The sequence below is a fragment of the Zootermopsis nevadensis genome, unplaced genomic scaffold (assembly GCF_977971745.1).
Source record: "Zootermopsis nevadensis isolate Lab colony 2312 unplaced genomic scaffold, Znev_1.0 Znev_ptg000020l, whole genome shotgun sequence".
Classification (NCBI taxonomy): domain Eukaryota; kingdom Metazoa; phylum Arthropoda; class Insecta; order Blattodea; family Termopsidae; genus Zootermopsis; species Zootermopsis nevadensis.
Genome location: NW_028259152.1, coordinates 3,620,378 through 3,638,135, shown reverse-complemented (window position 1 = coordinate 3,638,135; position 17,758 = coordinate 3,620,378). Strand labels below are relative to the sequence as shown.

Here is a 17,758-nt window from a genome sequence, read left to right as displayed (position 1 = left end):
TTAATAGTATAGTATCCAAATCATTGAAACTCTAATTTCCTGCTTAGTAAAACTGATGGCAGAATGGTATTAATTCAGGCAGGTGTATCCAAACTTACTGAAGCCCGTCATGTTGTTGATGCATTGAAGTCCCAGGCAGCAGGCCAAGAACAGAAGTTGGCAGAGAAGCAAGCAAAAGCCAACTCTGCACTGCAGATGATAACAGAAACAATGCGCAGTGCCAATACTCAGAAGGTGGAAATGGAGTCTCTGAAAGAGCAGACAGAGAGAGAAAGTCTTCAGCTTATGGAGAGGTATGTTGTTTTTTTAATTTCATTAGGTGTTCTTTACAGTAGTGTGAGCGAAGATCACTTTGTGGTCCCATCCATGTCTCTGTCCCATTATTTGTGAGAACTTATTGTTTGAACACATTATTGCAAAAACTTTTTGAAAAATAAATGGAGAAAATAATTGTATTTTGTTGTCTTAAAGAGAATTACTTCCTCTTGATTATCCACACTTCCATTTGATAAATTCTTATTAAAGTTATTATATTAGCTAATGCATATGGTGTGTGTCCTCTCAGTTACGTTCATAGCCTTTTCTGGGACTGAGCTGTCAGTCTGGCTCACTACAACTAAAAAGGAATGTATCTGCCACTGTGTTAAACTTTATCAAACCTTATCTAATGAAGTTTGTTTTCAAAAAAGCAACTGTAATATGAAGTGGTGATTTGAAACTGAATTTGGGTAAAAATGAACATTTTATTCTTCTTGCTCAGGAAAAAGGCTATAGATATGGAGCTAGCAGAGATTGAGCCCCTGATCCAAGAAGCTAGTGCTGCAGTTGGAAACATAAAGTCTGAATCACTGTCTGAGATTCGGTCATTACGAGCTCCTCCAGACATTATCAGGGACATCCTGGAAGGTGTTCTGAGGCTCATGGGCATTCTAGATACTTCATGGAACAGCATGAAAACCTTTCTGGCTAAGAGGGGAGTTAAGGAAGAGATCAGGTATTACTGAAAGTGTTTGCCAGAATAAATTGACTTTTATATTTTGGTGAAATTTGAAAATGAACAAGCAACCATTTGCTTAGTAATCACGGAGACATTTTTTATTTAATATTGTTTCAAATTATGGATATAAAATGTGTTATTCTATTGTTTAAGGTCATTTGATGCACACAGAATAAATCCAGAAAGCCGTCAAGCAGTTGAAAAATTATTAGTTGAAAGGAAAGAATCATTTGATCCCAGGAATGCTCGGCGAGCTTCTGTAGCAGCTGCTCCACTCGCATCTTGGGTTACTGCAAATGTGAAATACTCTTATGTGTTGGAAAAGATTCGACCTCTTGAGAGAGAACAATCAAAGTTGTATCAAAACATGAAGCTTGCTGAACAACAAATTGGGAGGCTGAGTTTGGATCTCACAGATGTTGACAAAACTGTTTCTGATCTGAAGAATCAATTGAATACTTACACAAAGGAGGCTGCTGAGATTGAGATCCATTTAAATAAAGCTCAGGAAACTATTGTCGCTGCAGAGGGATTGGTTGGCAAACTGAATGATGAGTTTGAAAGATGGAAGAAACAGGTACAGTATTTAAAATGGCATATGTGGATTCTGATCTTTCAGGTTTCACACCATGTAATCTTCTAGGTGGTTACCAGCTTTCCTCCATCCCTTCGTAATCATCTATATGGCTTTGTGGTTATCACAACCCAGAAGAGTACAACCCACATTTTCATCACCATTGAACCTCAACTTTTATGAAATGCAGTTTTCTGTATTGAAACTCTTGTGAACTACCTTTTAATAACATTCTCATTGTTAATCATAATAAGAAGATTAAGAGAGGCTAAACTTACAAAGCTCTGGGATTTCAGTTTTGAGATTTTAACATAAATATATTTTCTCAGAATTCCTTCCAGAACTTCTTCAGCATTCATGTTTTTAGTTTACAACATACAACTGTTCTGAACATAATTCTGTGAATACCATAGTCTTTATTGGATCTACAATTCTTGTACAATCATGAAATTTTCAGACCTAATCTCAAAGATATTATAGTTCACAGATTAGTATCTCTCAATATGCATACATCACTAATCAGTATAGTATGTAACACATGAACTATTAAAGTCCAAGATACACAGACTTATACTTCCTATACTTATGCTAAACATATTATATAACAAATTCATAATTTTGTACTTTTTAATTTAAATAAATAATTACTGAAGCATTTGTCATAATTTATAAGTTGTGTACTCTTCATCTGATCAATATTTTATGATTTGTATTAAGTTAATTATATCACTCAAAAATAGTTACAAATGATGTTTTGCTATTACAGAAGAAATATCTTGCACACTGAGATCGTACTAAAAAAGTGCAGTCTTAATTCTTGTTATTTTACATTTCACTTTTAAATGTAACATTATGATCATTCTAATTAAAAATGTATTTACAGCTGACTGAGTTGTCACAGGACCTGAAGCAGTTACCAGTAAACTCTTTGTTAGCTGCAGCATTCATCACATACTTATCATTGGCACCAGAAGATCTTCGTCAGTCCTTGATAACAGAGTGGCAGGATCTGTTGGACGTGAACAACTTTTCCTTCGCCACTTTCCTGGGCTCTGAGAAAGAGCAGCTGCAGTGGCTATCAGAAGGACTTCCCTCTGACCAACTATCTATCCAGAATGCTCTTATCATACTTCAGGTGATAGCTGCTGTTGTAAATATTCTATAGTTGAATTTATAAAATGATAAAATAGTAAAATGACTACATGTTTGGTGTTGCAAAATGTTATGGTTATGCTTGTGAGTACAAGATACAAAATATTCTAACAGATATCGTTCCAGGAAACCCTAAAGATGGAGGTGATGTATTTCTGAAATATGTTGTTGACCATCCACAAGACTGTGTAGCATCACAACACCATATGTTACATCCTTCAAGGAATTGGTTATCAATATGGCAGTTAACAGTGATGTTCATTGCAAGCAAAGATTTTTAATTGAGTTTCTGTCAGCAGGTAATGAATCACTGGAAAATTTGCAGAAACTAAAAGCTGACAATACTATGACCAAAATCACAGCTTGTTACTGGGTTAAACAATTAATCATGTCAGAAGGAGGACATAAAATACTTATGTTCACGTCAAGCTGCACACTGTTTACCCTGTTATGGCTGTCTTAGCCAATGTTATGGAACATGGATCTCACAACAGAGTGTTCAACAATGACCTGGGTCATTCAAATTCACTAGTTCCTAAAAAAAAATGCAAAGCAGACATGGATGGGCCAATTAGATGCACACTAGAGCATGAAGAACATTTAATAACCAACAATATTTAAAATGAATATCAGTTTTATATAAATCAGTTAATATAATAAGTATTTTTATTGTGAATTTATCAATTTCTGACTGTAATGATTTACATAATCATCTTTTACTTTTCCCTTTTGGCAGCTTGCAAGTTTGGAGGCTGGGGTAAGGCATTACTAGAATATGATATTGTCTTGAAGTTTGTCATGACTGGCTTGTTAAGTGGGCTGTGTCTGTGCACAGGCTATTTCAAATATATTTCAGAATATGTAGTTATTAATCTTTGTGTATGTAATAATTCTGAAACTAATCTATAATTAGTCATAATGAGCAATCATATGTACATACTGTTACTGTGTTGTAAGTGTTGACAGTATTTGGGTATGTGATGTGCTGTAATCCTAGGCATTAACTACATACAGGTTAATTCACCTAGTAGTTCTGCAATGAAACTTGAGGACCTTGTCTGTGCAATGGATTATGCTACAAAGTTAGGTCTGAGGCTTTTGTAGTTATGTAGTATGCCTAGCAGACAAGGAAGCTTAGAGTAAAATTTTTGAGAGAACATGAATAGAAATAGGAACTGACTTTCATGTCTCAATTTGATTTATCTGATTTTTGTTGAACTTAAATTTCAGTAGAATTTAAATTGGTGACATTGCCATAATCACATAATGATAAAAACCTCAAACCCAACTAAGTGGCATATTTCATAATAGATGTGGATTCCCCTGATTTTACATCTTGAACAGTTTGGTGGTTACATCCCGCACTGTAGTTAATGCTCAAGTCATTGCGCTTTTATAAAGCCAAGATTTGTTATTTTTAGACATCACTTTCTCCTTTCCTCATTGACCCATCTTCATTGGCATCAGAATGGCTGAAGAAGCATTTGCAGGACTGCACTGTTGAAGTTGTGTCCCAGCACAGTCAACATTTTATGACCACTCTGGAACTTGCAATCAGGTAAAATATGAAGTGAACACTTTCCATCATTGATCTGAATGTTCCATTTTTTATGGCTCTGTATTGAGCTGATTGACCACAGAGATCTTGTTAAAATTACAAAATAGTATAAAACAACACAAGGGTTAAAACACTAATTTATTTGTCATAAAAAGTTACAAAATTATCAAGCTCATGGCAGCACCAAACATATACAGCATACAGATCACAATCATTCTGAAGCAGTTAGCCATTACGTGTCAAACATATGACACAATGGCAGACTAAGTCTGATAAAACTAGAACACACAAATGAAAAAGAGTTGTATTAGGTTCATACAAATGCGACCTTTGTACAGTACACACAGTTTCACAAATGAGGTTATTGCAGCTAAGTCATGACATGACAGCTGTTCATATGTACCAGAAGAAATGTTACTGCCTCATACCAGTAGACTGAATTGCGTCATGGATTTACAATTCTTGTCACACTATTATGCAGTGAAGGAATGTATTAGTGATAGCATCTTAGAACTTGAGGGTTTATTGCTTTGTTCAAAATAACACACCACTTGTACCTGTCCCAAGCCAGGTGAATCCATTCCTCCTTCCTGATTTCTTTAACCTTTATCATCTCTACTTTGTGGCATATGTACAGATAGCTGGCTGTGCATTGCACTAGCATACCACTAAGTTATTATTTCAAGAGTTAAAGTCTGGCTGGCAGCCCTGTAGTACAGGACTTGAAATCTCATATTCCAACTTGATAAAGGTTAAAATCCAACTTAAGTGCATGTAAATTGTTCTGAATATATAAATGTTGAGAAGTTAGCTGGTATATTGTTTCTTTAAAACAGATTGTTCTGTAGTTATTGTGAGAAAGGTTTGTCTTATTTATACAAAATGTGTATTATAGTAATTATTTCAAGAGTATGTTAGTTACTCTGATGGTTTTTCTTTTTAGGTTTGGAAAAGTTTTAATCATTCAAGAGGTAGATAGTATTGATCCTGTACTTTTCCCCATTCTTCGAGGAGATTTCATAAATCAAGGTAAAGAACACAAGGAATGAATTGTGATTTGTCTACATTGTTATGTGATATCATTTATATCTTGATTGTTTCTTTAGTTTTATTTGCTAAATTTCTGCTATAATTATCCAGCCTAGATCCTGGTGTTGTAGAATCTTCTGAAGGTTCATCTGCATTGTGACAAGGCTCATAGTGTGTTGATGAATCTATATTACTATGAACTGAATACCAGACTAATTATGTGTTTGAATGTAAATTTCATAATATGGTTCTGTATATTATTATTTATTGATGGTAAACTATTGTGTATTGCTTGGTATTATGAATGTTCAGTTGCTAATAAACACATTTTGAGAATATTGTATTATAGTGTAGTGTAGCTAGCTGAATGTGATATATTGTACTTGTTCCACATCCTGCTTACTAGGATCTATGGAATGCATCTATTTGTCTATCTTTGCAGACAGTTTAAATTAGCATATATGTGTTATCTAACATAAAAAAATCACTGTGGTGGCAGTTGCTTGTATGTTCCTGGTATTAATCATACTTTTCCACGATAAAACATCAGTAATAAAGCTGCTGTTGGTATACCTATACTTACTCACAGATGTTGGCCAACTTCACTCTGTTGAGTATGTTTATTTGAAGTGTATTGGGAATGTACTCTGTCCGATGTACAGGTCCAAGGAAAGTGGTTCAAGTTGGAGACAAACTGATTGATTATCATGACAACTTCCAGTTGTTCTTAACCACACGTAATGCTGAGCCAGATATTTCATCTGATGTTGCTGCTGCTGTTACTTATGTGAACTTTGCTACAACTTGGGCAGGTCTCACAGGACAGGTAATATATTGGCAATTATAAAGATGTTACATACATGGAGATTGAGAGTATGAACATCAAGTGTTCAGACAAAAACGTCTGTAAACTTTGTCTGCCTGTAATTAAAACAACCAGTCAGATAATCAATATCAATACTATCTTCATAGATAAGTGGTTAGTATAGCAGATTAGTGTTTATGTTAAAGTCAGATATATGAGTTTAAGTAACAGCAGGTCAAGTATGTTTTATAATGCATATTATTTTAAAATGCATATTTATATTCTCAGAAATACTCATTTGAAGTGTGCAGTTGTATGTTATTCAACTGTATGTTTCAAATCTCTGTGTATAACTCATATCAAATATGTGGCTATTGTCTGAAATGCATATACAGTTCAGTAACTTTTTTGTTAGAAAGGAAAAAGTAATCATCAGTATTATCATTTACATTGTTATTTTAATATTTTTGCTGCATTGGGGGAGGCTGGAAGTCTGGTTTTGGATAGAAAATTTTGAGCACTTGGTTTCTCTGTGCACAGCATATATCTATTTGGTGTGTCTACGTCCTGTCCATTGTTTCTTCGCTCCTGAAAGAGAAGTGAATTAATGGTTTTAATGACAAAACATGATATTGTTGCAGTTGCTTGCCTGTGCGTTGCGTCAGGAACGGCCAGAACTAGAGCAACGGCGTAGTGAGCTGTTGCGGCAGGAAGAAGAACTCAAACTGAAACTTGACCAGCTGCAAGAGATTCTCTTGCAAGAATTGGCAAATGCTCAAGGAGACATACTTCTGAACAAAGTAAGCAAGCAGAACCTGAAGCAAATGGTATAGTTTTACTGAATTAACTGATGAAATTAATTAGGGTCATAACTTATTTTAAGTGATGAATATTGAGTGACTTGTTTTATTTCTACAGGACCTTCTTGCTTCACTGAATGAAACAAAAGCCAGTAGTGCTGCTATTTATGAATCACTGACTGAGTCATCTCATCTCCAAGCTGAATTGAACAAGGAGTTTGATGCTTACCAACCCCTTGCTGAATTTGGTAGCACTCTTTATTTTGTTATAATGGACCTTGGAAAAGTGAACAATATGTACCAGTTCTCAGTAACAGCTTTCACGAGGCTTTTTCAGAAAGCATTAAGTGGGCCCAAGGTATTTATTTGTTGTTTTAAACATGAAGAAAATGGTCTACTAAATTTAGACTTATAGACTATATACTAGAGGCTGTTATCAAAATTAAATAACCTAAACCCCTGGTTCTCAAATGTAACAAGAATTTTCATCCATTCATGATCTTAATATAGCAGATTAAAATAAGAAGGGTGGTTGAAACCTCGCCCTGCTAATACAATAAGGTTAAAATTCTGTTGTACTAAAATCCTTCCTGATGGTTAGTTACATCAGAGTTGAATTAAAACCATTGTTTTGGAGAGATGCTTTATCTCTATCATCAGGGCCTGTTTTGTTATATTTTTTCATTGTTACAGCATGATTTATTTTGCCTGGTTGTAGAGATGTTCACTGTTTTTAATACCATATGTTAATTTATTCAGCCATTCATAAATTTACTATTGAACCACTCATGTTTCAACATAATTAATACAGACATTCTGACATAAATTATGGCCAGTTTTATTCTATTTATTTTCCTAACTGCTGACACATCACCTCCTGTTTTGGATGCATGACTGTAGTTGCCATCTCTGTTGAGAGTGTTGTCAATAGACATAACAACACTTTTTATAGTGAAGGTTTTCAGAAATAACATGCCACAAGAGTTCATTTATTATTTGCATTTGTTTTTTAATTTTATAGTGAAATCCCTTCAACATACAGAGACGTGGTACTTACATTATTGCATTTGATTTATAGGTAGAAGAACCAAGTGAAATCAGAACAAAGGGCTACCAGAGAAGACTTCAACATATTATTTATGAGTATATTAGTCGATCACTGTTCAAGGCTGATAGACTCATGTTTGCTGTTCATCTTGTCAGTAGAATGTATTCTCAGCAAATTCAGGAAAATGTGAGTATTTTATTACTTAACCCTGTTGAATGCTCTTTTCTTGTACAGTATTCTAATGATGTTTAAACATGTGTAAACATGTTACTGCTTTCTCTTACTTTGAATATAGATTTCATTAATTTGTTCTGCACTAACTAATGATTTGAAATAAAGTTTCTATGGAAATTTGTTATCATTTCCTCTCTTCATTCCAATGTTAATTGTGTAATATTTCTCTAGGAATGGAAAGTCTTTGTAGGTCAAGCCATATCTGATATCAAGAATGATGCATCAAAAATGAGTGACAGTGTACCAAACTGGATTGAAGAAGAAAGAGCATTTGATGTTTTTGTTCTCAAGGTTAGTCTTGTAATAAGAAGTGTGTCTATAAATACTGGAATTCTGGTTTAATTAACTTTGCTACATAACATGTAGACCAGATTTATATATGCCATTCTGTATCACTTTTCAGGAATTTATTGATTATAATATGCTGTGTCCCAATTATACATACAGGATTAAATTATTTTTTCAGCCTAATTTCTTTATTTGTAAGGAAAGACAGGCTTTTTGTATCATGTCCATGCATCCATGTGTCTATCACTTCCTAGTAGCTTATGAAATAACTGATTAAATCTCATGAAACTTGGCATGATCAACATGCTATGAGAAGCCACTCCACTTTTTTTACTTTTTTTTTAATTTTTAACTTTTTATCATTTTAGCATAGCACCCATGTGAAGTTAAAAAGTTAGGAGTAACACTAGCACCTATTAATGTAGGGTTCTGACATTTTAAAAACTTATCTGACGTTATATTTTCTAGAAAATAAAACAGTGTGGTAGTCATGTAAAATCTGTGTTTACCATTCCAATGGGTAATGATACATGATAAACAGTTGTAGCTAGGCATATGAAACCTTGTATGGAGATAGATCATCAGCATTCCTTAAATAACATTGTATGAATGCTCCGTATCTATTGATGTGTAATGCCTTTTAGCTTCTATTTATATTGATGAAAACTAATGAACCATATGAGATTTGAGGTTTTCACAGTGGTGGTAATATTCTTCTGGGCTGTGATGCTGTGTGCACTCATAGGTAAACACCAGTGCTTCAGCTGAAGCCCTGAATATGGAGATGTTATATATCTCTGAAACAGATATGTGAAACAGTTTAATGATTAGAGAACTACTAATTTACTTTGTAGTTTCATGGTAATGTTTCATGATAGCTGGTCATATGCAATTCAGTAAGACAACAGGTTATAAATATGCCATAAAGTTTAAAATTGCAGGAGACTGTAATATTTCAAATGACATAAATTATTATGAATTGCAGTATAGAAGATTACACTATTTTTAATTAATGTTGTAACTTGTATTGCAGAGTTCACTACCAGAACTGTACTCACAACTGGAGTTAGATGATAAAGGGTTGTGGTCAGGTTTTTCACACAGTGGAGAATGTGAAAACAACTTTCCGTTGAAGTTGGGTCACAGATTATCACCATTCCAGAAGGTCCTTGTGATAAAAGCCTTGAGGCCTGATCGACTTCATTCAGCACTTGTTCAATTTGCTCTTCAGACTCTAGGTACACATTAATGTTGACCATTGAGTGTTGTACACTGCTAGTCTTTCAACTGCAAATTCAGATATTTTATTTGTATTTTCTGCCAATAGATTTTATTTGCATTTGTCATATGTTTGGACATACACTTTTGTATTGAGGTTATATCCAAGTCTAAATTAAAATTTACATCTCCTTTTCTGCGTTTGTTTATCTGTGGAAGATTGTTTTTTATTGTTATTTTAACTTTCTCCTGCAGTTATTTGTGAATTTTAAAGGTAAAAATAAACCAAATTAATAAAAAAATATGGACAATATAATGCAGCATGTTTGTGATAAACCCTTCATACAGAAAAATTCATGTGACCAAATTTTTTACTTTGTTGTATAGGCTTTGTTTTGTGTGTGTATCCCATCAGGAGGTCTTTGTTACTGAGGGATTTAAGATGTAGGTTTCAATTGAGGTACTTCAACATGAATCCAGTCTAGACTTACATATATCTATTTTCTGTAATTTTGTGATCTGAGGTTCTCACAGTAGTGAAGATGTTGATGTCAGTCAAGTGAAAGTGACACTGATAAAAAGAAGCAAATATGTAATTGTAACTTTATCACTGAACTTATATTGTTGATTCTCTTTCTGTGCATTGGTCTTGCTTCCTTTTTCACCTGTCATTAATGAATATTTTGTCAGCCAGATTTATAGTAAATTTCCTTTGCCAGATATTATCATGAATACACTTAAAGAAAACACATTGATATGTATATTTTTTATTATAGGTTTGCAAGATCTTTCTCCACCAGCACTTAGTCTGAAGCAGTTGTTATTTGAGACTCTTGCAACAGAGCCAATTCTTCTCATCATCTCTCCAGGAGCTGACCCATCAGAGGAACTGTGTGCTCTTGCCCATACCACAGTTGGGGATCAACACTATCATGAGGTTCATTCGGATTCTGAATAATTAAATTAATAAATTTTGGTCACATTACAAATTTTAAAAATGTTTTACAGTTACTGTCAGAATGTTTTACCTTACTGGTCATACTGAATAGTTTCCACACTTTAAAATCTTCCATGCACTGCACACTCCTCTGGGTTCTATCCCACCATCTAGTAACTGAGAAATTCTGTTAACTGTGTATAGGAAGTATGTGTGTCTTGATATGCATGAGCAGACTGCAACTTACCTGCCACAATGTTATTGCATTTATTTCTGTACCATAACATTTGAATAAATCACATATTTAACCTTAATCATTTAGGAATAACTAACTAACTAGATGGCTTACGGAACCCAAAGGTTCATCACCGAATTAACCAAAGCCCTTCACCGGACACTGTCCTGTGCCAACAAAATCCAGCCTCCTTCAACTCCTATCTCCCTTAGATTCCACCTGAGATTATCCTCCCATCTATGTCTAGGTCTCTCCAGCGATCTCTTCCCCTCAGGTTTCCCGACCAATATCTGGTGCACACCTCTTGCCTCACCCATGCTTGCCACATGCCCTGCCCATCTCATTCTTCTTGACTTAATCACCCTGAAAATATTGGGGGAGGAATACAAATTTTTAAGCTTATCATTACGAAATTTTCTAAAACAATCATATATGAATAAAGGCTTTAAACCATCTTGCTAAAGGGCTGCCAGTGAACGATGACTCTGGGATTAAAGGTTTTGCAGTATGCTAGTGCAATGCAAGTCAGCTTGATCACATGTAAACTGTGATGTGCAGGTGATAATGACTAAGAATTTATTCCTTTATTGTTTCACCACACTTACTTTATTCTTTTGTATAGGTGGCAATGGGTCAAGGCCAGGTGACAATGGCTTTGGATAAGCTGAGTACTGCTGCTCGACAGGGTGACTGGCTGTGTCTTAAAAACCTGCACCTGATGACATACTGGCTGCCAGCTCTTGAGAAAGAACTTAAGTCCCTGCAGCCACATGAAAACTTCCGCTTATGGTTTACTGCTGAGGCTCATCCAAAATTTTCAGCTATTCTTGCCAAGTCATGTCTTAAAGTAACTTATGAGGTATTATATTGAATAAATGCATTAATGTTGTATCTTGAAAAATCTAATGTAACTATAATTCTATACAAGTGACATGTTTAACATAGTAATCCTCTCAGAGCAGTGGCCATTTAGACCCTGATGGGAAGATAACAATGTACAGAAACAAGAGTGAAAAATTGTGTATGACTTGAGAACACTTATTTTTCAAATGTGTTCTTTGCTGTTTTGTGCTCTTTATTGGCTGTGATGTTTATTTATTGCAAATCTTTCTTTTAATCCTAGATGTATTGCAGATATAAAAATACACATTCAGATGTGAGCTTTGAAATTAAGAAATATCATGAAATAAATGAACAGGGAAACTAAATATACAAATTATTTATATAATGAGTCATTTTTAAGAAAACAGAAGTTCAATTTAAGATTCATGCATGTTAGGACTGATAAACCAAAATTAAATTAACCTTGCAACTTGTAATGTAGATCATTAATCATGAAAGGTTCAGAGTCACTAGTCTGTGGGACCACATCTGCTTCCTCCCTGTTTCATATTTTGTCCCCTGCCATCAGGTATTTCAACAAAAATGTGTAAATCAAATCACATTACATGAACTCTGACTTAATGACATTGGTTTCAGTCACCTCAAGGTGTGAAGAAAAATCTGCAGCGCACATATGCATCATGGGGACCAGAGTTCATCAATGGCAGTGGTCAGGGAGAGAACAGGGCGAAAGCATTATTTGCTCTTGCCTGGTTCCATGCAGTGGTTCAGGAGAGACGAACATTTATCCCGCAAGGTTGGGCTAAATTCTATGAGTTCAGCGATGCTGATCTGCGAGCAGCAGCTGAAGTTCTTCAACAGCTCTTCAAGAAAGGTTACTTTCTGAATACTTGTTGGCTCAAAACTGTTATCATCATCATCATCATCATCATTGCTCTTGTTATCAGATTTCATAGTAGTATTAGAATAATGAAATGTAGCACCTATGGTGGGTTGGGCATGTAGCTATGATGGGAACATAAGTAATTCATATAGGATTTTGGTAAGGAAACTTCTAGAAAAGCTGCCACATGGTAAACCATGAAGAAGGCAGTAGGTGGATAGATCTGACATGGGTTTGTTTTGGGATTGGTAATAGTGGTGTTGAACATTTCAGGTTCTGATACCAGAGCATTGTTGTTATTGTTTGTAGTAGTAGTAGTAGTAGTGTAGTAGCAGCAGCAGTAGCAGCAATAGCATTTGTTATTAATATTACTTGTTACATTATTTTTTATTATTAATGCTCTTCATGTTAAATGGACCCTTGTCACTGTGGCGTGATATGTCCTCAGGTTGCAGATTGGAGAGAAAACCTCCAGATACGACAGGTTACTATGAATATATTCAATAAACAACCACAGGCAACTGACAAAGGGACATTCTCCAACTTAGAACTAAGGTGGTAAATGATGAGAACAGTGATCTTGCAGATTCCCATACTATTTTGAGTAGGTGCTAGCTATTGAATGTCTTAATATGTAAATACATGGTGTTAGTGATGTTTGGCAGATTGAAATACACAGACCTGAGCAATTGGTATCTAAGTCTTGTTTTTATGAGGTTGATATAAAGTGTAAAGTTGTCCCTGATGCTTACTTAAGTACTACACCATAAATATATATAGGGGAGTGCAGGTGCAGTAATCAAATAAATTGTTTAATGTTATTATCAGGTTCTGGTAACATCAAATGGGAATTTGTACATGGCTTATGTGAGAATGCAATCTATGGTGGCCGAGTGGACAATGCCTATGATATCAGAGTCCTGTCCTCTTATCTCAGGGAGTTTTTCAGTTCAGCTGTCCTTGTTGATGCAAGAAAGTCATTAGGACCTGGAATTAATATCCCTACTACAGCCAGTTATAAGGTATGTTGAATAGGAAATACAGTTTGTGTTATTACTAAGTTGTCATTAGGCTTGAAAATAATGATGTTCACTGTGTTAAAATTATGATTTAGTTTCAATCTTGAATTGTGTTATTATTTTATTTAACCAGGTTTTCCTCAGATTGTTACATGACTTTTGTACATTATATAAGCAATATGATAATCTGAGAGCAAAGAAAGAAAGGACATTTGCTACGGCACATGTTTTTCATATGAGTTGGATGTTATGTTCTCTGTTACATATGTCAAACGTTTTTGGGCCATTAATAATGTCTGTTATAAGATACAATATTTCCAGTAAGTAAATTTTCTGAAGCCAAAATAAAGAAACTGAATTATGAACTTAATCTGTCCACACTATATTAAATAGATGAATAAGCAGTAAACATGTTCAATGTAACGTTGAAACTACATCCTTCTTAACTATGTTGTTACCCAGAATTGAGCTTGTTATCCTTGTGTAATTGTTGAAACCCAGTGAACTAAACCGAATTAATAATCAGACCTTTTCAATACAGGCACATATCAGTGCTATTCAGCAGTTATCAGATAATGATAAGCCAGCATACTTTGGATTGCCAGCTAATGTGGAACGTTCTTGGCAGCGGATCACAAGCCATGAAGTTATTAACCAGCTTAAAAGTAAGTCTACAGACTTTCTTTTGCAAAAGTGCAATATGCATAATGTAGTGGAATTATGTTTAAATTCATTCCTTGCTCTGAGTTTCTTGAAATTGATTGCTTGTGGAAGTAAAAACTTTACAATCTGATATGAAGGAATTTATTTGTGTTGTCAGAAATCATATTACTTCTCAGATTTTTGGTTTTGTGTGTTATTACCAATGATACTCGAAATCCTCAGAATGTATGATAATAATTAATTTATGTTCATATACCTGGAGGTGTATTATGAGATTACATTTGTAAGACCTTTTAGCAAATTTTTTGCCTTTATACTGCAGCACTGATGAGATCTGTTGAGGGAGTCAATAAATTTAATAGAGAGGAATGGCAGCTTCAGCTTACACCTGTTCTAAATCTGTGGAAAAAGCTGAATCAGGTATGTATTTTCTATATTAATCTCATTGCAGCACTCTGTTTTATCATCCTGTAATGAAGCTTTACTAAGATTACAGATTTTCAGTGTGGACTAATCGAAACAGAGTCAACAATCTCAGCCTGTGGGATTTCTGGTTTTCATAGTACTGAGTATGTTAACTGTCTTCTAGGATGTTGTGTCGTGTAGTCTCGTGGAAATTGGCTGACATTTTGTAGGTCCTTACTGCACCTTAGTGATGTTGGTGGCAGTAAGCACCTCAAATGTCAGTCAATTTCCATGAGACCACATGGCATAACATCCCAGAAGACAGTCATTGTTAATCTGGGTCTGCTTTTTATTTGCTTTAATTCATCTAAATTTATTGATGAAATCCAAATGCTCTAAGTGCTCTTGAAAGAAATTTATTGATTTTAAGCATGCTGAATTTGGTTACAAGAATTTTTTTTATATAATCAGAATCTACATTTATGAACAGTTATACTAATTTTACATATAGTGTTTTCTATATTAATGGTAATATTTGTATTCAGGGTTCAGGTTTGATTCAGATGAAAGTGCCACAGATAGTGGAAGGATCAGAAGAGAGAAGTGGTCAGGGAGCATCCCCAGTAGTGCTGTTTGTAACTCTGGAATATCACAATGCTGTGCTTTTAGTGCAGCAAATTCACAAGTCCTTGGTCACCCTCAGCAAAGTGATTCGTGGTACTATACTTCCTAGCAGTGACATGGTACAATTGGCTGACTCCATTATAAACCAACAGGTCTGTCATTATCCTCATCCCAAGTTAGTTATGCAGCCATAAGTTGCATTTGATCCTTCATTTCTATATCTTTTTTTAATTTCATCATTGGATTCTATTCTGTCCACACACACTCACATTCTCTCTGCCTAAGGCTCATTTCTGCATTATTCTTCCATCTATGTCTAGCTCTCCCAAGTTTCTTCCTCCCTTGTTGTATTCTGATGATAATTATGTTTGATTTTTAATTTCCTCCATGTATGCTACATGTCTCATCCATCTCATAATCCTTAATTTAACCACTCTAAGAATATTAGGTAAAGGGTAGGTGCACATACTATGAAGTTCCACATTATTTAAAATTCTCCATCTTGCTATTACTTACTTTTTCTTAGATATAGATATTTCTCTCAGCACTTTGGTCTCAAACATCCTTAGAGTAAGGGACCAAGTTTCACACATCGATACGAGATTACAGTACTTGTAATTTTTAATCACAGAATAGGGATGTAAATGCCATTATATATCTGTTTAAATTCAGAGTTATTCACAAAATGTTATCACTGTCATTTATTTTCATTTGTGTTGTTAGTCCTGAATGTGATGCTTGCCTAGTCATAGGTATGCTGTCTACTTTCTAATGAGATTTGTACTATTTAGATATCACACAGTTAGTGTCATATCTTACTGTCATGATTATTTCTACAATCTTTTGCCGGGAACCTAAGCATCATGCAGCATAGGCAAAGGTTTTGTTCTTTAAGTTATTTTGTATTGGTCCATTTTCTTGTAAAGCTCAAAGCTTTCTTCTTATCTGAATCAAAAAATATTTATATGGATACAATAGCCTATATCACAGTACTGCCAGTACAGAGGAAGGCCACGATAAGGGTAAATCGTAATGAGAGTTGTGTAATTCTGTATATTTATCTATCTGTAGACTCCAGACATGTGGCAGAAAATGTGGGAAGGTCCTGGTGACCCCATGTTGTATCTTCGAAGTTTGATGGCCCGAGCTCTGGCTGTCCAGCGCTGGAATCAGCGAGCAAGCCAGGGTTCTCTACTAAGGGAACCTGTTGATCTTTCAGATCTCTTTCACCCAGATACTTTTCTTAGTTCTCTTAAGCAGCAAACAGCAAGGTGAGACAAAAATATGTTGATATGCATATAAACTGTTTCCAAGAGTCATATTTTGGGGTTTTTGTGTAAAGTTGTATTCAAAGTAACCTATTACAGGCAAATAAGATAATTTCATTTGGGTCATAAATATTAAGTTTCAGGAAAATCAGTTCAGCTGGTTTATATATATATATAAACAGTAACAGTTTGTGCACTTGTTTGGGCTCAAAACTGAAAAGAAACTTTCTGTGAGGGAACACTTGCAATGCAATGGGCTGGTACAATTACACAATACCATCCACATTCCTTTTTGTCTAGAAAGCAGACTTCATGTTTAGTACACTCATTTTGATGTTATTCATTATGTTTTAATAGTACTTAATAACAGAGTATGAAGTGTACAGTTTACTGATGTATGACATTAAGTAAGATGGAAAGATGATCATGAATGGTGAGTCAGTAAATTTTTGGAGGGAGGTAGCTGTGGTTTTTTTTTTTGGGGGGGGGTTCAGCATTCATCTGATGGGACTGAAAAAAAAGTCTGTCAGAATATTTGGCAATGTTGCCAAGATTTGGGGCAAGTACTTCCAAAATGCAGATCTAAATCATTACCACTACATGAATGTACTTAATTTAATTGTTATTGCAATTACAGTCATCAGTTCTGTTTTTGCCTACTGTATGTGTAGAGATTATGGACTGGCCTTGGATGAGCTTCAGTTAGCATGCAGTTGGAGTAAGAGTGGACTGCCTGGTGCTCATCTGCCTGTCACACTGATAGCCTTACAGTTGGAAGGAGCCTCATTTGATGGTTTGCGCTTGCTGCCAAATGGAGCTGACTCACCTAGCATTACATTGGCACCACCATGTACAATTGCCTGGATGCCACAGGTACGTGAGTTACGATACTATACAGCAGTCAAGAAAACCATTTCATATGGGTATATAATATTTCACATTGTAATGTATATCGTTCAATAATCTATAAACTACCAGACCTCCATGCTCTGAAGATATAATTGATTTATACATGAAAACACATTTCTTTTTTCTGCACATTATTCTACCACTTCCTTTGCTATTTAAGTTACAGACTATATAACTGCGCACTTCTTCTCCTACGTGGTGAAATCTTTTAGAAAATTTATATTCATCCTTTCTTTTCATGTGGAGGAACCAATTTGATGATATTCAGC

At 34.9% G+C, this 17,758-nt stretch overlaps 1 protein-coding gene across 6 annotated transcripts in view; it reads left to right on the top strand.

The window, feature by feature from the left end:
* Positions 1 to 17,758, top strand: part of btv (dynein cytoplasmic heavy chain beethoven) — a 78,007-nt gene that overhangs the window by 50,735 nt on the left and 9,514 nt on the right. For 5 of the 6 annotated variants that reach the window (XM_087352146.1, XM_087352148.1, XM_087352144.1 and 2 more), the window contains exons 54-75: positions 79 to 293; positions 761 to 994; positions 1,151 to 1,574; positions 2,455 to 2,706; positions 3,460 to 3,480; positions 4,145 to 4,281; positions 5,225 to 5,310; positions 5,973 to 6,136; positions 6,757 to 6,915; positions 7,034 to 7,273; positions 7,994 to 8,149; positions 8,369 to 8,488; positions 9,519 to 9,723; positions 10,480 to 10,640; positions 11,498 to 11,734; positions 12,355 to 12,592; positions 13,430 to 13,623; positions 14,162 to 14,285; positions 14,606 to 14,703; positions 15,234 to 15,464; positions 16,384 to 16,583; positions 17,252 to 17,453. In XM_087352146.1, coding sequence (XP_087208272.1) covers positions 79 to 293; positions 761 to 994; positions 1,151 to 1,574; positions 2,455 to 2,706; positions 3,460 to 3,480; positions 4,145 to 4,281; positions 5,225 to 5,310; positions 5,973 to 6,136; positions 6,757 to 6,915; positions 7,034 to 7,273; positions 7,994 to 8,149; positions 8,369 to 8,488; positions 9,519 to 9,723; positions 10,480 to 10,640; positions 11,498 to 11,734; positions 12,355 to 12,592; positions 13,430 to 13,623; positions 14,162 to 14,285; positions 14,606 to 14,703; positions 15,234 to 15,464; positions 16,384 to 16,583; positions 17,252 to 17,453 — 4,098 coding nt within the window. The remainder of the gene's footprint in view (positions 1 to 78; positions 294 to 760; positions 995 to 1,150; positions 1,575 to 2,454; positions 2,707 to 3,459; positions 3,481 to 4,144; positions 4,282 to 5,224; positions 5,311 to 5,972; positions 6,137 to 6,756; positions 6,916 to 7,033; positions 7,274 to 7,993; positions 8,150 to 8,368; positions 8,489 to 9,518; positions 9,724 to 10,479; positions 10,641 to 11,497; positions 11,735 to 12,354; positions 12,593 to 13,429; positions 13,624 to 14,161; positions 14,286 to 14,605; positions 14,704 to 15,233; positions 15,465 to 16,383; positions 16,584 to 17,251; positions 17,454 to 17,758) is intronic. The other variant, XM_087352149.1, reaches the window with a different exon arrangement.